The sequence below is a fragment of the Trichosurus vulpecula genome, chromosome 3 (assembly GCF_011100635.1).
Source record: "Trichosurus vulpecula isolate mTriVul1 chromosome 3, mTriVul1.pri, whole genome shotgun sequence".
Lineage (NCBI taxonomy): Eukaryota > Metazoa > Chordata > Mammalia > Diprotodontia > Phalangeridae > Trichosurus > Trichosurus vulpecula.
Genome location: NC_050575.1, coordinates 217,701,391 through 217,726,667, shown reverse-complemented (window position 1 = coordinate 217,726,667; position 25,277 = coordinate 217,701,391). Strand labels below are relative to the sequence as shown.

The following is a 25,277-nucleotide window of genomic DNA, read 5'->3' as shown; positions in this document are numbered from 1 at the left end:
TGTTATGGCAAAAGTCAAAACCCAACAAATTTAGAAGAATAAAAATAAGAAAAATGCTTTGTCTTAATATTTTGAATCTGACCTACTTAAATAACCTATTGATGCATAAAAATGGAAATTAAAAGACAAAGAAAGAGACTTATTAGCATTTCCAAAGTTAGTTTAATCAACACAAGTCAACTGCCACAGTGAGGGAATCAAAAGAGGTTGGAAACCACCTTGGATGGCAAACATCTAAATATCCTTGACAATTGGAGAGCTATGATAGCTAAGAACAATACTGACTTAGAACATATTCATTTGAAAAACAGAAAAAAACACATGTAATTCCAGCTACCAGGGATTATTGGGAGAATGAAGCTGGCAGATCTCTTGAGTTTGAGAGTTTTGAGGTGCACTGGAACATATCAATCAGGTACGTGCACTAAAGCAGGTATTAATATGATGAAGTCCGAGGTGGGGATGGGCTGGGAGAGCCAAAAATTATTGTGAAAGGACAGAACTGGCCCAGGTCAGAAATGAAGCATGTCAAAGCACCCATGCTGATCAACAGACTGTGCCTGTAAGTAGTTCTACACTTCCATCCTGAGCAAGATGGGGAGACAGGACAGAACAAAGGAAAGGACAAAGAATGGACAAAGGAAGGTAAAGGTAAAGAACGACATAGTTTCTCTAACAAAAATGATAATGGAGTCAATTTAGAATTTAATATCATACTGCCTGATATAATTTATGAGGTTGTAGAAATGGCACTAAAGAAAACCGAGATGGGAAAACCAAAAGACAACCTGAATACATGTCATGCACAAGGCACCAGAATACAAAGAAGAAATGAGATAGTTCTTGCCATCCTAGTGCCAACCTAGAGGGCACTGAATGACCAATTCTTAAGCTATCTAAAAGAGGGGGAAAAATCAAAGCTGTTATCATTACAAGAAAAGAAGAGAGAGGAGAACTCGGGAATATATCAGTAATGAATAATTTGTGTATCTATTCTTGCAACTCTGTAACATCTTTACGAGAATTTACACACATAAAAGACATTCTTGATGAAGAACTAAGAAGAGAAAAGGCAGGCTGCAAATTATATTCTGTGGCAGATGACATTTTTATAGTCAAAGAGTTGACTGAAAGGTATAAAGCCTAAAAGAACCCTGTTTGTTGACTGAAAAAGCATCTCTGGTCTGGCAGAGGAAGATGTTAGCCTTAAACATCTCCATCAAGATGTCTCCCAATCATATATATATATTAAGATCATAAAAGGTTCCTTGAAAGATGCAATAATAGAGAAAATGTTGACATTCCTCTGATTATTACTATCAAGTGAGGCATAAAACAGGGAGACATATGCTCACCAAAGATGTTTGTCACTGTCATGAAGGATGTCCAGTACAAAGTCCAAATAGAAGAGTGATTCCCTACAGATGAGGTCTTCCAGAAGCTCCTGTTTGTGGATGACATAGTGCTGGCTGCATCAAGCCCCATAACACTGCAGAGCAGCCAAAATGAAATCCATAATCACTCAAAAGAGTTTGACCTAACTATCCATGCAAAAAATACAAAGTAGATGAAGAAATCATACGGACCAGACTACAATATACACTCAATTGGATAATCTATAGAGCATATCACATACTTTAACTGGCAAACATGGTAGATGGACAATGAACTGGGCTCAGAATTGAACAGGAGAAAGGAATGGGCAAGATTGCCCATAGCACTCTCAATTGCTCCAAATTTCTCCATCTCCTCTTTTTAACATCACTAGTTTTCTAGTGATTGTAAATCATAGAATCCCATAATTCATGAGGAATCAAAATTATAAGTCAAAGTTAATACCAAGATGTGTGGTAGTAAACATATTGCAGCATGTTATCAATAATAAACTATGTACCCAAAGCAATGTAAAGGATAACAAAGAGATTTCTGAACAGAGAAAGTGATAGACCTGTTATAAATCAGTTACAGATGGATAACCAACATGCTGCAAAGATACCCATATAAAACAAAAGGTCTAGATGGAATTCCTGAACATTCTGGGCGAATCACTTATGAAAGATTTATAGGAAGACATGAATAAGAATCAAACAGCAAGCAAGAGTTTTGATAGGTTTCTATCCATAGCAATGATACCACAAATCTATTTAAGTACCGAAAGAATAAGAGCCTATTTGGAGAAAGGGATTTCATGAATGTTATTTATCAGGACAACACAGTCTTACCTATGAAAATTATAGAAGGCTGAAGTTCTCTAGCCACAGCAAAAAGAGCTCTTACCAATTTCTCTCCTTCACCTACCTAAAAACAAAGATTTAAACATTTTGTTACACATTAAACCTCAAAATTATTCCACCTGCTATCATTTCTATGACTGCAATCTTAGGACAAATAGACTTGATTTTTCTCCTTTTGTTATAATATAAATTTAGGGGGTAGAGAAAGAAAAAATATTTATCAAGATTAATTTGGGTTTGAAAATTAAAACAACAACAAAAAATAAAGACAACTTTGGTTTTCTTTTCCCTCATGAACAAATAGAATTTGGGATGGAGAGCACAGAGGGTAAGTGAGTATATAGGAATAAGTGAATTCTACATATACATACATACACATACACATGAAATTTTTTATGGTGGAGTAGTAGGAGGGGAAGATGAAGGAGAATCATCTTACAATGAATAATCCCAGTGAAACTTCCTGAGAAAGTTAGTGTCGTAAACACCAGCAGTAGGCAACAAATTCCAGGTATCATGAGTCACTTTAGCCTCTCTGAAATATTCCTAAAGTGCAAAAACCAGTCAACTTAGGTCATTCCCAGATGCCATGGTACTCAGTACTGCATAAGGAACCAACTGGCATATAGACAAGCTTAGCTGTAAATATGTTTCTGTAATGCCTTTCTTCCCTTCCGTTTCCACAACTCCATCATCAAAAGAACTTGGCATTTGGCCAAGGAGACTTGGCCCAAATTTATGGATGCCCAATCTTTGTACAAAGCTGCTTTGATGACTGTTTTACTTTACACATCTCAAGCAGAAGCTAAGGTGCTATTAGTGTAATGACTACCTTTAAAAAAGCTTTTCTAAATTATTTAAAAAAAAACCCAGCATACTAAGTCATACAGATCCTTTTTGTTTTAACATTTAAACTGAGCTAATCACTACACTTCCAAATTTTTGTCAGTTTTCAGATCCTTTTCTAACACCATCCTCATTGCCCTTGCTATTCTTCCTTTAATGGAGGAAATACCTCTATTTGCTACAGTATTAGGATTTGTAATTCATAAGCTAGTAAATTTGGTTTTTTATATATTTATTAGTCTACGTGTATGTAAAATTATCCATATTTAACAGAGAAAGAAAAGATATGCAACTGAAACCTTTGGGAAAGATTTGAGGGATTTCACACAATCATAAATTTAATATACACCAACATTCATATGCTCTTGCTAAAAAAAAGCTAATATAATCTTGCACTATATTAACAAAAATACATCATCTGGACAATGCAAAATAAAACAAATTACACATTTTAGAACTGGACAGCACCTTAAAAACATCAAGTCCAACCCCTTCATTTTGCAAATAAGAAAAGCGAAGTCCAGATAGTTTCCAAAGTTTTTCAGTTCCTCTGTATTTCTGTGCTACTCACACATCGGCAGTAATACGCCTAGTTCTGTCAGTTTTTAAGAGAATCATTTGCCAATCACAGTGTCCTCTGAGGCTGGGAAACAAGGATAATGGAAAAGTCCAGAGCCCTTGATCTTTGAGGGTGTGTTCAGCCTGGAGATAAGACTAAGGGCAGATACGGCACACTCATGAAAGGGTGTCCTGTGGAAGAGAGCACGTACAGTCTCGTTCTGTGCTGCTTTTGAAGGCTGGATGAATATTAGAAACAAGTAGATCTGGGTTCAACACAAGGAAAAGCTTTATAATAACCAGCACAATCCAATAACTGAACAGGCCAACGTGTTATCCTAACAGATGAGATTTCCTCAAGGTATCTAAGCCAATACTGGGGAGCCATTTGTCAAGGATTCCTTACTGAGTGTGACATTAAATTGGCCGACCTCAAAAGGACTTGGTATTTAAGGCATTTAATAAACATTCGTCCAACTGAATCTGTAGAATGATTCTAAGAACATACTAGCGCGACACACTAGAACACACTAATCCATAGTCAGAAAACGATTTTAGTTCAGCTGCTTTAATGATTCATTTTGCTCACCATTGTTATAAAACGCTTAATAACTACAGAACTTATATGCATACTTTCATCAAAGAAATCTACAATCAAAACCAAACCATCATCTAGGACCATCATAACATAGTATGATTTGAGGGGAACCAGAAAGGCTTTCTTCCTCAGAATTACCCCATCCCCTGATCTGCCACCTATGGCTAAAATTCCACCATTAGAGTTCATTCCTATGGCTTAAACCTTTGACTTCTATTAAAATCCAAATACCTCTGGAAAAGCTGATATAGTATATATCATCATTCCCAAATCTAAGTATGAATGAGATTAAAGTTTTTCCATCAAAAAAGTATAATCTTACTGTCTTATTTCCTTGGTTGCAAAAGAAATTTTTTAAAAAAGCTAGGCAAATCATCTTCAAAATATTCCTCTTAGTAAGAACACATTATTTCCAACTTCTAATATAGACAGAATTTATTATTTCTGCAACTACTTAAAAGTTCTTTTAAGTTCTGTTGGCTATTGTAATTTTCGCGTGTTTTCAAACTAGCATAATAATTTTTAAAAGGTTTTAAATTTTTTAAAAGATTGCAGATTTCTGCAATAGGATTATAGTTCACCATCCTAATCCAGGTTTTTATCACCTCTCACCTCAACTACTGCAAAAAAGCCTACATTTTTTCTTGACTCAAGCTTCTCCCTACATCAATCTATCCTCCATGTAACTGCCAAAGTAGTTTTCCTAAAGCTCAGGTCTCAGCTCTGGCACTCTCTTACTCAACAAACTCTAGTGGCTCCCTATTTCCCCTAGGATGAAACAGTGGATGTACCGGAAATCTTACTGTAGTTTTAAGCTTACTAGCTCACTAAGACTTCCAGGACACACCATATAAACTCTTCTGTTTGTACCTAAGCTCTTCACAACACAACTTCTTCCTACTTTTCCAGTCTTCTAGATCACTCTACAATGTGGCCATACTGGCTGACTTCACACAATACTCCGTCTTTCATTTCCATATCTTTGCACTCAATTGTTCCCATACCTGGAATTAATACCCTCTTCATCTCTACCTTTTGGAATTCCTAGTTTCTTCAGCACCATGGTTCAATGCTTCAGGTGCTTCTCCCCCTGATCAGCTCTACTCAGATAAGTTATGGTTCATCCTTCAGACTTTACCACAATCCAAACCTCCACCATGGATACAGCCCTTCCTTAAATCCTTCCTACTTTTCAGCCCTCTTTTATGTGTTGTCTTCTTCCACTAAAAAGTAAGTTCCTTGAGGCCAGGAGTTATCTTTCTTTTTGCTTGTATCTGTATCCCCAGCACTAAGCAAAGGGCCTGGCACAGAGAAAATGGCTGAATAAATACTTGTTTGTTTTTTTAATTTCCAAAATAATTTTTATTGTCAGGATTCTGTACTTTAGTTCTCCTTCTCCTGTACAGTCTTGGTACCCTGGAATCGACCAGTATGCTGGGCAGCAATGAGACCAACCTTTTGTCCAGCTAGGGCATCTCTTTGAATGGCAGATGGTTTTCTAAGATGCTAGTGATTATCTCCTCCGAAGGGATGTTCCACAGGTGAATGGCCACACCCTGCACATGAGGCCAGCAGTTTCTCTTGGCCTTGTATTTGTGGTAGACACAACCTGCCTTAAGGATGGGTTTATTAATACGACCTCCTCCAGCAATAACACCAACCACAGCTCTGTTTGCAGAGGAGATCACTTTCTTAAGAGCCTGAAGGTAGCTTCACCGGTGTCTTGTTGGTTTCAGGATTGTGAGAAATCACTGTGGCATAGTTTCCAGATGCATGGTCAAGCTTATCCTGATCCCTAGGCTTTTCTTCAAGACAGCACACTGTGGTCTTTTTGGGCATAGTGCCAACTGGAAGGACATTGCCCATGTTGAGCTGAGCTTTCTTACCACAGTACACAAACTGGCCGGTATGGATGCCTTCAGCAGCAATGAACAACTCTGTCCTCTTTTTAAATCGGTAAGGATCCCAGAAAGCTACTTTTGCAAGAGGAGTCCCTCAGCCTGGATCGTGGATTATGTCCTTTATGATATCCTTAATGTAGCCATGACTCTCAGCAAAGTTGACTGCCTGGAGCTTGGTGGCCCCTTTCCTGCGCTTCACGTGAGCATGGAAGACAGAGCCTGCACCCTTCCTCTGACCACGAATCACTTGGCCCATCTAGAGCGGTCTGGCTCTGGACTTGCTAGAAAGAGCTGAATAAATGCTTGTTGATTCAACTCCAGTACCACTTTCTCCATGTAGCCATTCCTGGTCCCCCCCACTGTTAGGGTTAGTGTACACTCTGCATACACTCCCGTATGTACATATTTTCTCCCCAATTAGAAGGTAAACTCCTTAGAAGTGGCGACTTTAGTCTCTGAATCGCCTGGTACTTCAGCACCATGCCTTGTATACTATGAGTCCTTATTGGCTGAATGAAGGTTGGAAGCAAAAGTCAAACTATCATATTCACAATTTTACCTGGCATTGACCCTGCTGTGTAATATCAGACACTGCTACTCTTAAAGTTCTTGCCATTGGATATACTAATATCAAATTAAGCTCTTTTTGGAATATCATCATAGACATTATAAGGCAAATGGAGAAAAGATACACAATTGACATATATAAATAACAGAAGGGAAATAAGAGAGAGGCTTAGGAAGGTTATATAGAAAACCTGAGTACTAACTAATATTATCTACTATTCCCTTCCTTTTAGGATAAAAACAAAACCTTTATCCTGGAATTTAAAGCCCTCTGCTATCTGGCTACCATCTAGCTCTCCAGTCTTATTTTACATTATTCATCTTTATAGACGTTCTATTTCAGTCAAGCAGCCTATCAACAATTCCATTTACAAGACATTCAAAATCTGCTGGTTGCCTCTTGTACCTTTGCACAGGCAGGCCCACATATCTCCGTATAGCTGCCTCATAAAATCCTTAGCTGCCTTCAAAGCATTGCTCTGGTGTTACCTCTTCCATGAAATATTTCTTGATTTCCTCCCACTAGTAATTAATGCTCTCTCCCTCTTGAGATACTTTTTATACATTTTATATTCATATTTTTACTTACTTTGTGCATGCTGTATTCTCTCAGAAGAAATGTAGCTCTTTAAGGGCAAGGACTGTTTCATGTTTTACTTTGTATATTTGGTGCTTGCATTAATAACATTTGTTGAACTGAATGTTTAGAAGTAAAATGATCATGTTCCACAAAAGGGGAATATTAAGAAGAGAGTGACAAACACAAATGAACTAACTACTATTATGTCTATAACTTCTTGTTATATCTTTAAAGTAGGTACCAAATTCTAAGATTTCTTATTTATACTACCATTATTAGTATTCAATATATTAAAATGTACACATTAACTTAATAAATATTGAAAGTAGTTACTCACATATTTTGAGGTTAAACTTGCAGCACTTATATTAAAGAAAGTTGCATTGGACTCTGCAGCTACTGCTTTGGCCTTTAAGAAATGTTAAAAAGCAGATGTAAAACCACATGAGCACAGGACCTAATCTGAGATGTTAAAATAACAAAGATTTTCTAAAAATTAAAGACATGACTACTGATATTACAAAACAATTAAGGTCAGCTAGGTGGTGCAGTGAGTAGAGCACTGGTCCTGGAGTCAGGAGGACCGGAGTTCAAATCTAGCCTCAGACACTTGCGACTTTGGGCAAGTCACTTAACCCCAATTGCCCTGCCAAACAAAACAATTATGATGTTTTTCTCTGTTATGTGAGAGGGGAAGCTTCCTGTCAGTCCTTTTCTCAAAAGGACTAGAAGGAAAAGAACAGGATGCTGGCTTTTCTCTTTTCTATTATGAAAATGGCAGCTTGCAATAAAGGGAGTTGAACTGCCAGCAAAAAACAGCACCAGGTCTCTGTTCATTCTCTCTTTTTGGCAAAGATATCCAGGAGAGCAGAAACACCTGGAAACGTTAGCAGGAAAAACGTCTTGGCAACTCTGACAACCAGGTTTCTGCACAAATAACCTGAACAAAATATTACATATAGTTCTTGCTCATTATTTTTCAGTCTACCAAAATAGCTAAAAACTAAAAAAGTATTCAACATAGTAGGGTGTATACAGAGTATATATTATTTGGTCCAGATGTAATTTCACTGATGTGGAGAACTTAAAACTTGAATACTCTCTCCACAGATGCAGACTGGCCATGCTTAAAGAGTTGCCTGGAGTCACCGAAAAATAAAGTGACTTCCCCCTGGTCCACACTTGTATCGTTTTAGAGGCAGAACTTTAATACAGGAATTCCTAACTTCAAGGCCAGTCTTCTAGTCACTCTGACATGTTGCTTATTATATCCTTTCATATAAAGCCTAAAATAATGAAAATTATTCCACTACTCCTTTCAGCTGTCCAAAAACACATACTGAGCAGAACGCATGTTAACCATCATGTAAATATGTTTGTGAGGTCTTTAATAGGAAAGATGGGAAGCAGAAAAAACATGCATCAAAAAAGAAAACTACAGTTATCCCTTCCACATCATGGGGGTTAGGGGTGTGGAGTCCCTGCAATCAGAAAAAACTGCATAAAATTTTTTGGCCCTCTTATGTAACAGAAAAGGGGTCTGAGTATTTTCTTTTATGGGGTATTTATAGTACCTTATTGTAAAATTTCAGTTAAGTATTTGGTCATAGGTTCCGTGTTGTTGGCTGGCCTTCATGTGTCACCTGTGGCTTCTGCAAAATTCCCCAAAAATTCCCATTTAATTTCTTATGGATTTGTTAAAGGCTGTTAAGGGGTCCTCTGAACTTATCTTTTTGAATCGTCATATTTTCCAGAAACATTGGACCAAGAGCATGCAGGAGGCCATCAATGTGTCAAGAATGAAGCCCCACTCTCTCCCCCACTAGGCTGACATAATTTGTTGTCTGCCCCCCAAGCTGGATTCCCTGTGTGTCCCTGGGAGGCAAGGCAGGTGTTAGTACTGGGCTGGGGAAAATGCTTGTGCAGCTGGGGTCCTTTGCAGATAAGCAGACCTTCCTCTCTTCATAGTCTAGCAGTTGCCAAGGGAAAAGAATGAAGCTTTTGCCATTACCTTCCTCCTCCCCTTCAGAAGGGGTTATTGCACCTTTCCCTTCCCATGCCATGCCCCTTCCTGTTTTCTCCTTCCCCTTTCTTTGCACTTCCATAAACATGCGAAATTCTGTAAGGATTGTGAACTCTTTGAGTTCCACATGCATGTTCATTTCTCTTATAATAAACCTGGTTTTCACATAAGTCTTTGTGACATTGTGATTGCTTGTTGACATGCCAACTTGTGATATATAGCAACCATGATCAGGAAAGTCGAAATGTGGAAGGGATAACTATACTCAGTTACAATTAAGGAAAAACTATCAAATACTACACAAGATGCAACCATTAATAAAATATTCATTTACTATTTATTTCCCAACTCATTTATACAGTTCTCTAAGGAATACAAAAACTTTCTTCATCAGTAAAATCAGGACAATAACATTTGCCTTATGAATCTCATAAGGTTATTATGAGCTAGCTTAGGCCCAGAACAATTAAGTGACTTGCCACTGATCATACCGCTAAATGTCAAAGGAGGAATAGGGGTGTAGATTTAACTCACAGTCTAGTCCTTCTTCCACTACACCACAAAGCTTCTCCCGCATTAATATTATTTTACATTTATCTACTTCAGCACTACTGAAGTTTCTGGATAGTGATAAATCTTTTAAAAAGAAAAAATCAGAGAACCTATCTAGGAAAGAAAAAGGATTTCTAGGATATATTTCTATATTTCTCAAATATAAAAGATTTACACACATAACAGCATTTCTTACCAGCATAGTTTTTCCATTTCCAGGTGGGCCGAATAGCAACAATCCCCGAGCTGGAGCTCTAAGCCCTGTGAATAACTTTTAAAAATACAAAAACATATTTTAGTTTAAAACTTTGTTCTACACGGAGATGAAAATCACCAAATCTGGGGGGAAAGTTATTAATGAAATAGAAAACAAGGACAAACATTTCCTAATTATTTTCATTCAGATATAAGACAAACAACATCAGAATCTGAAACCCAGGGAGACACCAATACATAGAATAAGATACTTTTAATTAGAAAGAACAATACGTTTCACTGTTTTTTTTTAACTGATATCGATAAGGCAGAAGGATAAACTAGGCTAAAGTAAAGCAAAAGTTCTAAGTACAGACAGAGATATGTTCAAGTCACACAAAAGAGAACTAGGGTATAATGACTCACATTAGAATATTATTGACTAGAATTTTGAACTTATTTGCAAGTTAATCGTATGAATCCATTCATGCCTCTATCTTCTTCACCCTCTTCCTTCTTTCCAAGCCCTACCCATCCCAAACACTACTTCCTCCTGGGAGACACTCAGCCCACAACAATCTTGTCTTGCTTCAAAATTTCAATAGCACTTAAAAGTTTGAACAATTCATTTGAAATCCAACAGCATAGCACATTATGACATTTACTTCTATTATTAATGCATTCAATTATTAATTTTACCTCTTAGAATGCTATTTAAGTTTTTTTGTAATAATATATTTATATTATATTTTAAGTTGCTTATATTCCCAATTATACTATAATTTCCTTGAGGGCTGCACACTACGGGAGATAAAAATAAGTAAGAGATTCCCTATCTGCACGGAGCTTACCAAGTGGTACAAAGAAAAACAAATTATTAAGGAAGAAAATGATTACTGTCACAAGTATATATAAAACGGTAGGGAGGATAATGAATAGAACACTGGACTCGGAGTCAGAAGACCTGAATTTGAATTCTGGCTTAAATATTTACTAGCTGTGAGACCCTGGGCAAGTCATTTAACTTCTCTAAAACCTCAGTTCCCTCATCTGTAAAATGAAGATAATAATAGCACCAACCCACAGTGTTATTTTGAGGACATTAACAACAGCAGCTAAGATTTACATAATACCTGCTATTAGCACTTAGCTAAAGTAATTAGCACTGTACTAAGTACTTCAGAAATTATCTTATTTAATCCTCACAAAAAGAAGGTTGATCTAGGAGGAAGGTCAATAATACATGAGATAACACATATAAAGAACTTTGCAAACTATAAAGGACTATATAAAAAAAATTTTTTTGGAGGGGGGAAGGCAAGGCAATTGGAGTTAAGTGACTTGCCCAAGGTCACACAGCTAGTAGTGTGTCAAGTGTCTGAGGCTAGATTTGAACTCCGGTCCTCCTGACTCCAGGGCCAGTGCTCTACTCACTGCACCACCTAGCTGCACCCCAGACTACACAGATCTCAGCTATAATTAATTATAATCACTTACATAGGAAGCCTAAGGGCTGAAAAATATGGAAAAGCTTCAGTGAGGAAATGGCCTTTAATATAAGCCTTAGCGTAAGTGTATAAACAAGCAAGAATGGCAAAGGGAAAAGCTTTCCAGGTACATGGGACAGAATGAGTGAAAGGTGGAGGTGGTAAAGTTAAATGTTTTAGAGATGAGATGTTTGGTTGTAGTTTTGATTGACTTGACCGTGTATAGTTACATTCAATCCAACTCAACAAATATATATTAAGTACCTGCCACATGAACGGTAAAAACAAGGTGCTAAGAACAGGACACAAAGATTAAATAGTTTTTGTTCTCAAAGAGGTAGAATGTCTCAGATGGGGAATACCAAAGTTGGTTTGACTCAACTATAGGGTACACGAGGGAGACTAATATGAAATAAATTTGGAAAGAAAGTCTGCGACAAGATTGTGTAAGGCTTTAAATGCCAAAGAGCTTGCATTTTATTCTAGGGACAATAGCAAGCAACCCAAGCTTCTTGAGCAGGAGAGTTGCATAGTCAAACTTGTACTGTAGGAAGGTGATTTTTACTGTTTTGTGGAGGATGGAATAGAGAATGGAGAGGCCAGAATCAAGAAGATTATTTATTATTATTACTTAGAAAGTTAATAGTTTGGTCAAGACACAACATAGGAATGAACATGTATACTGGTCACGTGAAGAAAGGAGGTGAAGGGACGCATACAAAAGAGGTAATGGAGATAGAATCAAGAAGACCTGGAAAGGGACTAGAAATGGGAGTGTAGGATCAAAGATTTTGCTGATCTGAACCTGGATAAACGGAACGACGTTGGTTCCTTCAACAGAAACAGAGACATCAGGATGAGAGAACTGGTTTACGGGGAAGGTTAGTAAGTTCCATTTTAGTCAAGTTAAATTTGAGATCTGTGGAATACATGGGGGAGATGTCCAGCTCCCAAAAAGAACAAAGGAAAAAGATAAGGTCTATCTAAATCTGTCAATTACTGCATGAGAAATGATTAAAGTATTAATTTGTATCAATTTAGAAACAAATAATATCTGAGTATCATCCATTACTTTGAAACAAATTTTATTACTTAAATAATCTGTTACTCCATAATTCTATTATAATGTGACTATGTTCCTGATAATACAAATTATCTGTTATTTTATTACAACTTGGTTTGCACATTGTTACTTCTCTGGGATTATGTCTCATACAAAGTCACCGAACAGTTTTACTCTACTGAGTAGTAACATCATTTGAGGGAGAGAGTTGGGAGTTATCGCCAAAAATAACTGTACCCTTGTGAGCTTACCAAGAAAGTGTAGAGAGGGCATAGAACAGTTTTGGGGTACACTTATGCTTAGGAGACAGGTCAGACAGACTAGAAAGGAAACTTGAAAGGAAGAGTCAGACAGGTAGGAAGAGAAACAAGATACAACAGTGTTGTGAAGACCAAGGGATAAAATGGAGTTCAAGAAGAAAGGGTAGTCTATAGTACCACAAGCTACAGAGAGGTCAAGAAAGAGGAGTACTGCAAAAGAAGACTATTCGATTAGTAGGAGTGACACCTAAAAAGCCAACATATGACCAAATAATAGAAGGTCTTGACTCATGAGATTTAGGCTTTATTTTAGTTCTTGGGCAAAAGAATAAAATGCTGGGAGCTTTATGAAGATTAATCTAGCAGGACCACACCAAATTAATGGAAGGGTGGAGACAAGAGGCAAAAAGACCATATAGGAGACTACAACAGGATGAGCAAGAGGTAATTTTTCTGCTTAAGTAGTACCTGGCCTTTCTATTTGCTGTGAAGAAACATAACAGGAATCCTCCTTTATGTGTGTCTCCCCCAATTAGAACATGATCTCCTTGAAAGCAGGGAGCATATCAATTTTCTATATGCACCCCCACAGTTTATCACAGCACTTGGCATACAGTAAATGATTAATTTTCCATTCCATTCCATCCCTCCCAAGCCTATTTATATTTTTAACAGAAAATCCATAAAGATGAAATCCCTTAGTCAAAATATGAAACAGTAACAGTGGGACTTTGTATACTATTGAAAAGTTGGTAGTAACATCAATTAGAGGAGAACCATTAGCAAAACCATTCCGATCACACTACCTAGGAAACTAATGATAGCTAATTACAATTTTACAATTTATAAAATACTTTCTCCAATAATACAAGTACTACAGTTCATTTTAGAGATGAATAAACTAAAGTGAAAGAAGGGCTTAGTGACACTGCCTGGGATCAGAGAATTAGTAGTGTGCCACGTGGGCATCCACTTATTTGCTTCCAATCCCAGCACCCTATCCCATAAACCTCGTGTCTGTCATGCCAATGTCTATAGCCAAATGCTAGACAGGGCAGAGTATATTCTCCTTTGGAAACATTTGAGGAAAGTTGTTTGGAAAGAAGATATTCTGGCACGGTGGGAAATAATCAAGTAGTCCTGGATACCATAGGGTTCTTTTGAACATCCACTAGAAGTTTCTGCATGAGAAAAGATTAAAGCATCACCTTCTATCAGTCTAGAAACAAATGATGTCTGAGTATCATCCATTACTTGGAAATCATTCAGATTGCTTCTGTTGTCACCTCATAATTCTACAATAAGGTAAAACATAATTGTCGTAACACTGGCATGTTCTTTTATTCCAGCTTGGTTTGTTCATGGTTACTGCTCTGGGAATATACCTAATACAAAGCCACAAAACAGTTTAATTCTGCCGTTTCCATCAGGTATGTTCCTGAAAATCTGAGTAATGACAGAATCGTTTTTCTCCATGATTCCATTACAGTTCCAGAAATGTTTCCCACAAAAAAAGATAAAAACCTCAGCAAGTATTAAAAACCACATTTAGTGAATACTCAACACTTTGTTGAGTATTTTCTTGATCTTTGTGCATTTGATTCTGTTACATAACTACTGACAGAAGTCAGTCAAATTGATAATCCATGTGGTTTGGCTACAATTTGAGGTAGGATCACATGATCAATAGCCAGACGAGATCTAGAGGTTCTCTCATTTAAATTGTTCATTTTATATATAGATGAGGACACTGATGATAAAGAGGTTAAGATGACTTGCCCATACTAAGTGACAAAGAGTGAGGGAATTTAAACCTAGGTTCCCTGACTCAAAATGTAGGGCTCTTTTCATTGCCTGTCAAAGAAGTAAGATCTCACTCTCCACAAGAAATATACAAAGATAAGACAAAGAAATAGCTATAATTTGAACTCTAAATAAAAAGCATAACTGTCCCCTTCATCAGTCCTATCAAATTTCCTCAAAAAAGTATGAAGATTTAATCAACAACAAAGGCTTCTCAAATAAAAGAGAATAATGTTTATATTTTTGTTTTTAAAAGCTTGAAATAATCTTTTAAGGTTTTTTGGTAGTGCTCACAAAATATGAACAAATATATAAATTGTAAGACTTGCTTTGTTAAGTGTTCAAATCCAAAACAACACTAAATGTTGCACTAAATACACAAAGAAGAGCCCCAGTCAGCAAACTGTTAATTTCCACATGGCAATTAAGTAATGTATTGGAAATTTAGAAGTCTCTCTGCCATTCACTGTCCTCCTCTTCACTCTGGTGAACTCAGTGACTTTGGAGAGTAATTCCTAAGCATTACCGAGGTCAGATTTCAAAGAAATTTCCTTTTGTTTTTCTAATTCTAGTTTTGTTTAGGACCATTCTATTAAGTTCCCTCTAAGGTCTCTCAGCTCAGAATCTATGATCCTATAATAATATAACAATTTTTTAATGACTGAAAAATGGAAAATACTGGTCCCTCTCCTACATAACTAATCATCATATTGTACTGATACATAGTATTGGGGTTTCCATTCCCCTCTCTGTCTTACCAATTTTTCCATGTTTTCATTACCTCTATTGTCATAATAGTGTATATAGCATGTGAATATAAATGTACTGACATAGCGGCATTTCCTTACTCTCTCTACAGATGCCATGATGCATGATGCTACAGGAGAATATTAATGATTTCCTTACCTCGGGTCTAAGGGAAGGAAGAATAACAATTTCTTGTAACGCTTGCTTTGCTAACTCTTGCCCAGCTATATCATCAAACTTGACAGCTGTTCCACTGACAAAGAAAAAGAATATTAATCCCATGATGGGAATCTATTCACAGTTACATCTAAATTTAAGTTAATTAATTAACAGTTTATTAGGCATTTAGTAATTTTCATGTTTAATTTAAATATTTAACTATAGCATAAATCATCTTTATTAAGTGAAAACTATCATGAAAATTAAAAATGTAAAAAGTATATAAACAGTGAACTTTATTCACTCAGAATGAACGTTAGTTATAGAACAAGAATTTTAAACTGATGAATAGAAGAAAATTCAATAATATAACTTACTTGTCAACAATTTCATTCATAATAAGATTAGCAAGATTACTGTCCACATTCCTAAAATTCTTCAAGTCTTTCTTTTTTCGAGCAGCAGTCACAGGGGTTGAAGGCTTATTTGTCCTATTAATTTTGGGAGTGCCCTTAAAAAATAAGGTTTTTAATAGTGAAACAAATAGAATATAACATTTGTACTCTTTTCCTTTTTTTTTTTTTGCTTTTTGTCAGGGCAATTGGGGTTAAGTGACTTGCCCAAGGTGACACAGCTAGTACATTTGTCAAATGTCTGAGGCCAAATTTGAACGCAGGTCCTCCTGATTCCAGGGCCAGTGCTCTACTCACTGTGCCACCTAGCTGCCCCTTGTACTCTTTTCTAACAAGTTATCTTTAAGGTTTCAAACAGTTAAAAATTTTAAACCATGAAATAAAAATTAAGCACATGCTCAGTTAAAAAGTTTTTTTTCTTAATTCTGTCAGTTAAAATTTAATTTTACCCCACCACCCTGGCTGAAGAACATTTCAAAATCAGATGTGCTATCCCACAGATGCATAGTTTTTCATCTTAAGTATTTCAAATCTGAAATGTACCATACTTACTCAGCAAAACTTGGCTAAACACATCTCCATTATGAGAATATTTATCATAAGGCAGGTCTGGGTTAGACTTTATCCAAAAGAATTTAATTGCTAAATATTAAAAATATCCTTTTGAAATCAGCATTTAACATATAAAGTAGTACTATAGGCTAAATAAGATCTACAAGAAACATTATACCAAGTCTCTAAAATGCTAAGATTCAATGACATTTCAAATGAAAATGGAATGCTATGTAAGTAAATGCAACATATGAAGACACAATAGGCACTGAAGAAGTCAGGATTAGGAGTCCCTTTAATAGTATGTTCCCAACTGTACTTTAAGTGAAATCCATTTTCAGAAACACAGCTTGTAACTTTACTTTTTAGGAACATAATTATTCAGTTAAGGAAAGCACATATGTACAAAAAATGAAACATAACCATTTCTAAGTTTTCACTTGTGGCAGCACAGTAAGTTAGGTTACATATTAGAGTACCTTATGAGACGTAGCTGCAGGGACAGTTCCCTGTCTAGCTGAAGAGAACATGGATAGCCCACTACAACTAGGTGCTCTGTGGTGACCTGAAAGACCTGTAGATGCAGTCTTTGCAACTGTTTTTGACCGAGGAAGTGAATTACTAGTGTGTGTTAATGGGTCTTTTCTTTTGGGAACAGCTCCACTTTCTAAAAGAAAAAAGTGAAAACATTTTATGAAGGTAATTCTTTAACAGTTAATACCAGAATACTGCAACATATTTACTAGTCAGTCTAATATTCAAAATCAAAATTATAATCACACAAAATATTTTCTCTACTCAAAATGATCAAAGCTGCCCCTCAAAATTGAAGAAACAAAGTGCTTAAGATAACGATTTTAGAGTGCCCTTGAGGATAAAAAGTGTTACTAAACTAAATGAGTTCTAAAATTTTAAGTGTTATTACATATTATACATATTTTTACAACCTGTGCCCCTTCATATATTTGAAATACAATAAACTATTAACCTATGCTCAATGATACCCCAACTGATAAATGGTCAAAGGATAGAAACAGGCAATTTTCAGATGATGAAATCAAAGCTATCAATAATCACATGAAAAAAAATGCTCTAAATCACTAACAATTAAAGAAATACAAATTAAAACAATCCTGAAATACCATTTCACATCCATCAGATTGACTAACATGACAGAAAAGGAAAATGACAAATGCTAATGGGTATGTGGAAAAATTGGGACACTAATACATTGCTGGTGGAGTTGTGAACTGGTCTAACCATTCTGGAGAATAATTGGAACTACAATGAAAGGGCTACAAAACAATGTATACCCTTTGACTCAGCAATACCACTATCAGGTCTGTATCCCAAAGAGACCAAAGAAAAAGGGGAAGGACATATACATACATACATACATACACGCACATATTTCTATCAACTCTTTTCATGGTGGCAAAGAATTGGAAACTGAGAGGATACTCATCAATTGGGGAATGGCTGAATAAGACATGTTATATGATTGTGATGGAATACTTTGATGCTGCAAGAAGGGACGAGCAGGATGGGTTCAGAAAAACCTGAGAAGACTTATATGAGTTGATACAAAACAAAGTGAGCAGAACCAGAAGAACATCACACATAATAACAACAATGTTCAAACAATGATCAAGGGGGAGGGGGGCCGAGCCAATATGGCAGCTGGAAAGCAGGAACTTGCCTAAAGCTCTCCCCCAGGACCCTCCAAACACCTATAAAAATGGCTCTGAACAAATTCTAGAACTGCAGAACCCATGATGCAGAACAGGCCCTAGCGCCCTGAATCAGTGAACTGTGGCAGTTACCAGACTTCTCAACCCACAAACACCAAAGATAACAGAGAAGGTTACTGGGAAAAACTGCGGGGACAGAGTGAAAGGAGTTTGCGGTCGGCCACCACCCTGGGGGGAACACAGGTGGTGCAGCTCTGAGGACAGAACTACAGCTGCGGTTGCTTCCAGTCTTAGGCCCACCTGTGGCAGATCACAGCAGGAGTGCAGAGCCTGCTTGGATCTGGGCAAATGTCCGGGTTGGTGGTTCTTGGGAGAGGAGGAGTGCTGGTGTGGCAGAGCTTGCTGTGTAGAAATAGCTCTGAAAACCACAGCACAGCCCCTCAAGCTTGGGACAAAGTACTCTCTACTCTACAAGCAGTCATACCATGAAAAAAGCTCAAGGGAAAAGTAGTTGGCTGGGAACATGAACAGGCAGCGAAAACAGACTCAGATTCAGATTCAGACTTTGGAATCTTTTTTTGGTGACAAAGAAGACCAAAACATACAGACAGAAGAAGTTAACAAAGTCAAAGAGCCTACAACAAAAGCCTCCAAGAAAAACATGAACTGGTCCCAGGCCATGGAAGAGCTCAAAAAGGATTTGGAAAAGCAAGTTAGAGAAGTAGAGGAAAAATTGGGAAGAGAAATGAGAATGATGCAAGAAAACCATGAAAAACAAGTCAATGACTTGCTAAAGGAGGCCCAAAAAAATACTGAAGAAAATAACACCTTAAAAAATAGACTAACTCACAATGGAAAAAGATCTTAAAAATTATTGGACTACCTGAAAGCCATGATCAAAAAAAGAGCCTAGATATCATCTTTCAAGAAATTCTCAAGGAGAACTGCCCTGATATTCTAGAGCCACAGGGCGAAACAGACATTGAAAGAATCCACTGATCGCCTCCTGAAAAAAGTCCCGAAAAGAAAACTCCTAGGAACATTGTTGCCAAATTCCAGAGCTCCCAGATAAAGGAGAAAACACTGCAAGCAGCCAGAAAGAAACAATTTGAGTATTGTGGAAACATAATCAGGATAACCCAAGATCTGGCAGCTTCTACATGAAGGGATTGAAGGGCTCGGAATATGACTTTCCAGAGGTCAGTGGAGCTAGGATTAAAACCAAGAATCACCTACCCAGAAAAAAATGAGTATCATGCTCCAAGGCAAAATATGGACTTTCAATAAAATAGTGGACTTTCAAGCTTTCTCAGTGAAAAGACCAGAGCTGAATAGAAAATGTGACTTTCAAACACAAGAATCAAGAGAAGCATGAAAAGGTAATCAAGAAAAAGAACAAGAAAAAGAAATTGCAAGGGACTTACTAAAGTTGAACTGTTTTGTTTACATTCCTACATGGAAAGATGATGTGTATGATTCATGAGACCTCAGTATTAGGGTAGCTGAAGGGAATATGCATATATATGTGTGTGTGTGTGTGTGTGTGTGTGTGTATATGTATATATATGTACATGTGAGTGTGTATGTATGTATATATGTATATGTGTATATACATATACATATATATATACACACACATACATACATATATATATAAAGACAGAGAGCAGGCACAAGGTGAGTTGAAGATGAAGGGAAGATATCTAAAAGAAATAAAATCAAATTAAGGGATGAGAGAGGAATATATTGAGAGAGGGAGATAGAGAGATAGAATGGGGTAAACTATCTCGCATAAAAGTGGCAAGAAAAAGCAGTTCTGTAGGAAGGGAAGAGAAGTCAGGTGAGGGGGAATGAGTGAATATTGCCCTCATCAGATTTGAACTGAGGAGGGAATAACATACACACTCAATTGGGTAACTTACCCCACAGGAAAAATGGAGGAAGAAGAAGATAAAAAAAGGGGGTGATGATGGAAGGGAGGGCAGATGGGGGTGGAGGTAATCAAAAACAAACATTTTCGAAAGGGGACAGGGTCAAGGGAGAAAATTCAATAAAGGGGGATAGGTTAGGAAGGAGCAAAATATAGTGAGTCTTTCACAACACGAGTATTGTGGAAGGGTTATACATAATGATACGCATGTGGCCTACATTGAATTGCTTGACTTCTTAGGGAGGGTGGGTGGGAAGGGAAGAGGGGAGAGAATTTGGAACTCAAAGTTTTAAAAACAGATGTTCAAAAACAACAAAAAAAAAGTTTTTGCATGCAACTAGAAAATGAGATACACAGGCAACGGGGCATAGAAATTTATCTTCCCTACAAGAAAGAAAGGTCAAAGAGGATGGGAGGGGAGTGGGGTGACAGAAGGGAGGGCTGACTGGGGAACATGGCAACCAGAATATACGCCATCTTGGAGTGGGGGGGAGGGTAGAAATGGGGAGAAAATTTGTAATTCAAACTCTTGTGAAAATCAATGCTGAAAACTAAATATATTAAATTAAAAAAAAAGAATCAAGAGAAGCATGAAAAGGTAAACAAGAAAGAGAATTCACAAGGGACTTACTAAAGGTGAACTGTATTGTGTACATTCCTACATGGAAAGATGATGTGTATAATTCACGAGATCTCAGTATTAGGGTAGCTGAAGGGAATATACATACATACATATATATACACACACATACAGGCAGAAGGCACAGTGTGAGTTGAATATGAAGGGATGATATCTAAAAAAATAAAATCAAATTAAGGGATGAGAGAGGAATATATTGAGAGAGGGAGAAAGGGAGAGATAGAATGGGGTAAATTATCTTGCATAAAAGTGGCAAGAAAAAGCAGTTCTGTTATGAAGGGAAGAGGAGACAGGTGAGGGGGAATGAGGGAATCATGCTCTCATGGGATTTGACCTGAGGAGGGAATAACATACACACTCAATTGGGTATCTTACCCCACAGGAAAGGAGGAGGAAGGAGATAAAAAAGGGGGGACAATGAAAGGGATGACAGATAGGGAGGGGGAGGAGGGAATCAAAAGCAAACACTTTTGAAAAGGGACAGGGTCAATGGAGAAAATTGAACAAAGGCGGATAGGATAGGAAGGAGCATAATATAGTTAGTCTTTCACAACATAAGTATTGTGGAAGGGTTTTTCATAATGATACAGATGTGGCCTATGTTGAATTGCTTGCCTCCTCAGGGAGGGTAGGTGGGAAGGGAAGAGGGGAGAGAATTTGGAACTCAAAGTTTTAAAAGCAGATGTTTAAAAAAAAAGTTTTTGCATGCAACTAGGAAATTAGATATACAGATAATGGGGCATAGAAATCTATCTTGCCCTACAAGAAAGTAAGGGAAAAGGGGATGGGGGAGAGTGGGGTTACAGAAGGGAGGGCTGACTGGGGAATGGGGAAATCAGAATATATGCTATCTTGGAGTGGGGGGAGGGTAGAAATGGGGAGAAAATTTGTAATTCAAACTCTTGTGAAAATCAGTGCTGAAAACTAAAAACATTAATTAAATAAATAATTTTTAAAAAGAAACATTGATCAACTGAAAAACTTAGCTACTCTGATCAAGACAGTGATCCATAAATAATGCCAAAGAATTCATGAAGAAAAATGCTATCCACCTCCAGAGTGAGAATTGGTGAACTCTAAGTGCAGATTGAAGTATGTTTTTAAAACATTTTTTTCTGTTTTTTTTTTCAACATGGCGAAGATGAAAATGTTTTGCATAATGTCATACGTATAACGCATATAATATTACTTGCCTTCCTGATGGGTAGGGGAGGAACTGGAGGGAGAGAAAGAAATTGGAACTCAAAAAATAATGTTAAGGAAATATAGTAACCTAAGCTCAATTTTCTGGAAGAAAGAGAAGTAGATAATTCCCAGAGCAATTAATTTGGGTTTAGGAATGTAACTCACTTACCCAACCCTATATCTATTTCTGTCCCCCAAGAGCTTAGTTCTATTATCAATAGCCCAGCACCCTGAGGGAACATAAGCGGGAGGCCTTCAATCATATTATAGAAGGAAAAGCACAAATAATTTACTTTTTGGTAATCAGAGGCAATTTAGAAGCAATTTACGACTAGTCCTTATCCAGTTTTCATTTAAGTGCCATACTGGGTGACAGTAATAGCCCACTGAACCCAGTATTCATTCATCAACTGTCAGTAAAAAGAAGTTTTGTATAAGAGTACAGATATCTTCCCAAACAAACTCCGAAGGGATGACTCAAGTGTCCCCAACCACCTGCCATGGATATGTCAATCAATAATGTAAACTCTTGCTGAACTTAAGAAAATTTTCTATCCATATAATCTGCTAAGAGCATTGAGCTCATGTAAAGTATCATAATATGCAATACTTCAAAGCTGTGATTTCCTTAGAGTAGGTAATTCTCAATGTGAACATTTTCAGCAACAACACAAATCATAACTCACCTACGACTTACTACTCCTGGGGAACTGCCTTAAACACAAAGCTTAGTATTCACCCAAAGTCACACAACAGCATCAGCAGTAGGATTTTATCCTAGGTCTTTCTGACTCTAAGCCCAATAATTAATCTCCTATACTTAGCACTTAATCCAAAATATAACATATTATACCAAATACAATAATAATTCCTTTAATGTTAAAACAACAACAAAAAAAAACCTTTTCAAGTCTTACTCCTTACTTATAGCATTCTGGGTAAACAAATTCTTGGTAAACAAATCTAGGTTTAGCCAAACCACATCTTTCATGATTCCAGAAAATCTGATCAAATCTTCTCTCAGTTTTTATCCTTATATGGCTGGAAAATTCTAATTGTTTTACTCTATTCTCACACTGAAGCCTTGCTGTTCCCTTGATCCCTTTCGTGATGTTGTTCAGTCTTTTCAGCCATGTCTGACTCTTTGTGACCCCCCTGGGGTTTTCTTGGCAAAGATACTGGAGTGGTTTGCCATTTTCTTATCTAGTTCATTTTATGGATAAGGAAACTGAGGCAAGCAAGGTTAAGTGACTTGCCTAGGGTCATATAGGTAGTAAGTGTCTGGGGCTGGATTTAAACACAGTACTTCCTGACTCTAGGCCTGGCAATTTAACAAGCCTTTTCTGAATCCTTTCTTATTTTGTCATATTTTTCTTGATGACAATCATAATAGCATGCAGCATATCAAATGCCCTTGTAACAAATATACATAGTTACGCAAAAAAAAATCCTGTTCGGTAATGTTTTATTTAAACTTAAGATAATGCTTTATTTTAATTTCTGTACACTTTCTGACATCATTTAGCATCTTGCTGCTCACACAAGGCTCCAAGATGTTTCCTGGGTCATGGCTGGTAACTGTAGTCTGGCTTATTTTCCCCTAAGTTGAAGTTTTTATCTGTGGCTTTCTAGTTCTGCCATATAGTGGCCTTTCCTGATTTTCCCAGGTATCACTGCACTTTTCCCCTTAAGATTACTTTGTATTAGTTTACATTTACATATTTATTTACATGTTTTGTCAACCCTAGGAGAATGTAAGTTGCTTAAGGGATAAGGTTATTCCATTTTTTGCCTTTGTATTCTCAAGCTCCTATGTGTTAAGGTGCCTAACACATAGCAGGCACTTAATAAACTGAACTGTGAGATTTTCAAATAGTTCATCTCCATAACTCTGACATTTAACTATCTGGAAGAGATGACAATAGTGTCTGGTATAGAACCTCAACACATAGTAAGTATTTAGTAAATAACTGTTAAATCTGTAAGCCTATAGATTTCAGCGTATACAACTTTTTTTTGGGGGGGGGGGGGCAGAGGAAGGCATTTTATTACGCTCCCCGGGAAAGCGGGTGCAGTGCTCGTGGGAACACTCACACTGATACAGCTGCAGGAGCAGGGGTAACCATTCCCTCCACTCCTGCTAGAGTCATGGTTAGTTTACAATCTTTGGTTTTTTACATAGTTTTCCTAGGTTATATAGTTTATATAAATAGGATAATAAGGATACAGAAGCAAAAGTGAAGTTAATTAGATTTTCCTTGTCTTAGTTTAGGATTAAACTATATTCTTTTACTTCCCCTACTTTCCCTCTTTAACATATGCAAATTAGGCCTGGATTCTTGACCAAGACGAGACCCTAGATAAGTTTGAACAGGTTCAAGTGGGTTTGGCCTCTCTAATTCCCTAGACTGCCTTCTCAAAAACTATGCACATGCGTACAAGCCTCTCACCTCTCACCTGACCGACCTTGAGGCCTGGTGTCTGCTAAAGCTGGGGTGGGGGAGGGCAGGGAAGCACACCTTTAGTTCTGTGGAAACAAAACTCCTTCTCCCATTTCTTACAATTTCCCCCTCTTCTTTTATTCAAATTTTTGTTTCCACATTTTTAATATTCCCTTACTCTCTTTCTCATCTGAATTTTTTCTTTAATCATCACCCCCTTAAATATGGGAAGGATTGATTGACGCATTGAAAAATCAAAGGGGGCAGTCCCCTTTGTAAATACAGATACAGAGACCTGAAAGAAAACGATAATGCAATTGTCCCTTTAAGATTCAAAAGTCTCTTCCCATAAGCTGTCTGGCAGGGAACATCAGTGAAGTCTTCTGGTCCTTGGTATTTGTTCCAGCCATCTCCAGCATCTTCTTCTTGCCTTCTTGTAGGAGCCAGCTTTCTTTCCATTCTCCTACAAAAGTTACCCTGGCACAATTTTCTAATTCTTATACCCTGATCATTTTTACAAATTCAAAATTGGAACTTTGGCCAATTGCCATGTTTAAGAAATTTTACATTAGAACCCAGTTTCTCATACTTTACATTAACTCAATATTAATTTCCTCACTAGGAGGACGATATTTCACTAAGGAATTAACAACATACTCCAGCACATAACAAAGCTTTAGACAAGCATATTAACCAAATAACAAAATATTCTCACAAGCCCTTGACCTAATTGTCTCCATACCATTTTCAAGAAAAAACCTACCTTAACACTAGTCCCAGTCCTAGAGTAATCTAAGATGTTCCATAATCAATTATTTTAATAGATTCACAAAACTTTCTGATTATAGAAAC

General features: G+C 37.0%; 1 protein-coding gene and 1 pseudogene across 4 annotated transcripts in view; both read right to left on the bottom strand.

The window, feature by feature from the left end:
• Positions 1-25,277, bottom strand: part of SPAST (spastin) — a 100,259-nt gene that overhangs the window by 17,764 nt on the left and 57,218 nt on the right. For all 4 annotated transcript variants that reach the window (XM_036751108.1, XM_036751110.1, XM_036751109.1 and 1 more), the window contains 6 exons: positions 17,018-17,205; positions 15,951-16,084; positions 15,574-15,667; positions 10,056-10,130; positions 7,622-7,693; positions 2,223-2,298 (listed from right to left, as the gene is read on the bottom strand). In XM_036751108.1, the coding sequence (XP_036607003.1) occupies positions 2,223-2,298; positions 7,622-7,693; positions 10,056-10,130; positions 15,574-15,667; positions 15,951-16,084; positions 17,018-17,205 (639 nt within the window). The remainder of the gene's footprint in view (positions 1-2,222; positions 2,299-7,621; positions 7,694-10,055; positions 10,131-15,573; positions 15,668-15,950; positions 16,085-17,017; positions 17,206-25,277) is intronic.
• On the bottom strand, positions 5,604-6,393 carry LOC118843461 (annotated as a pseudogene).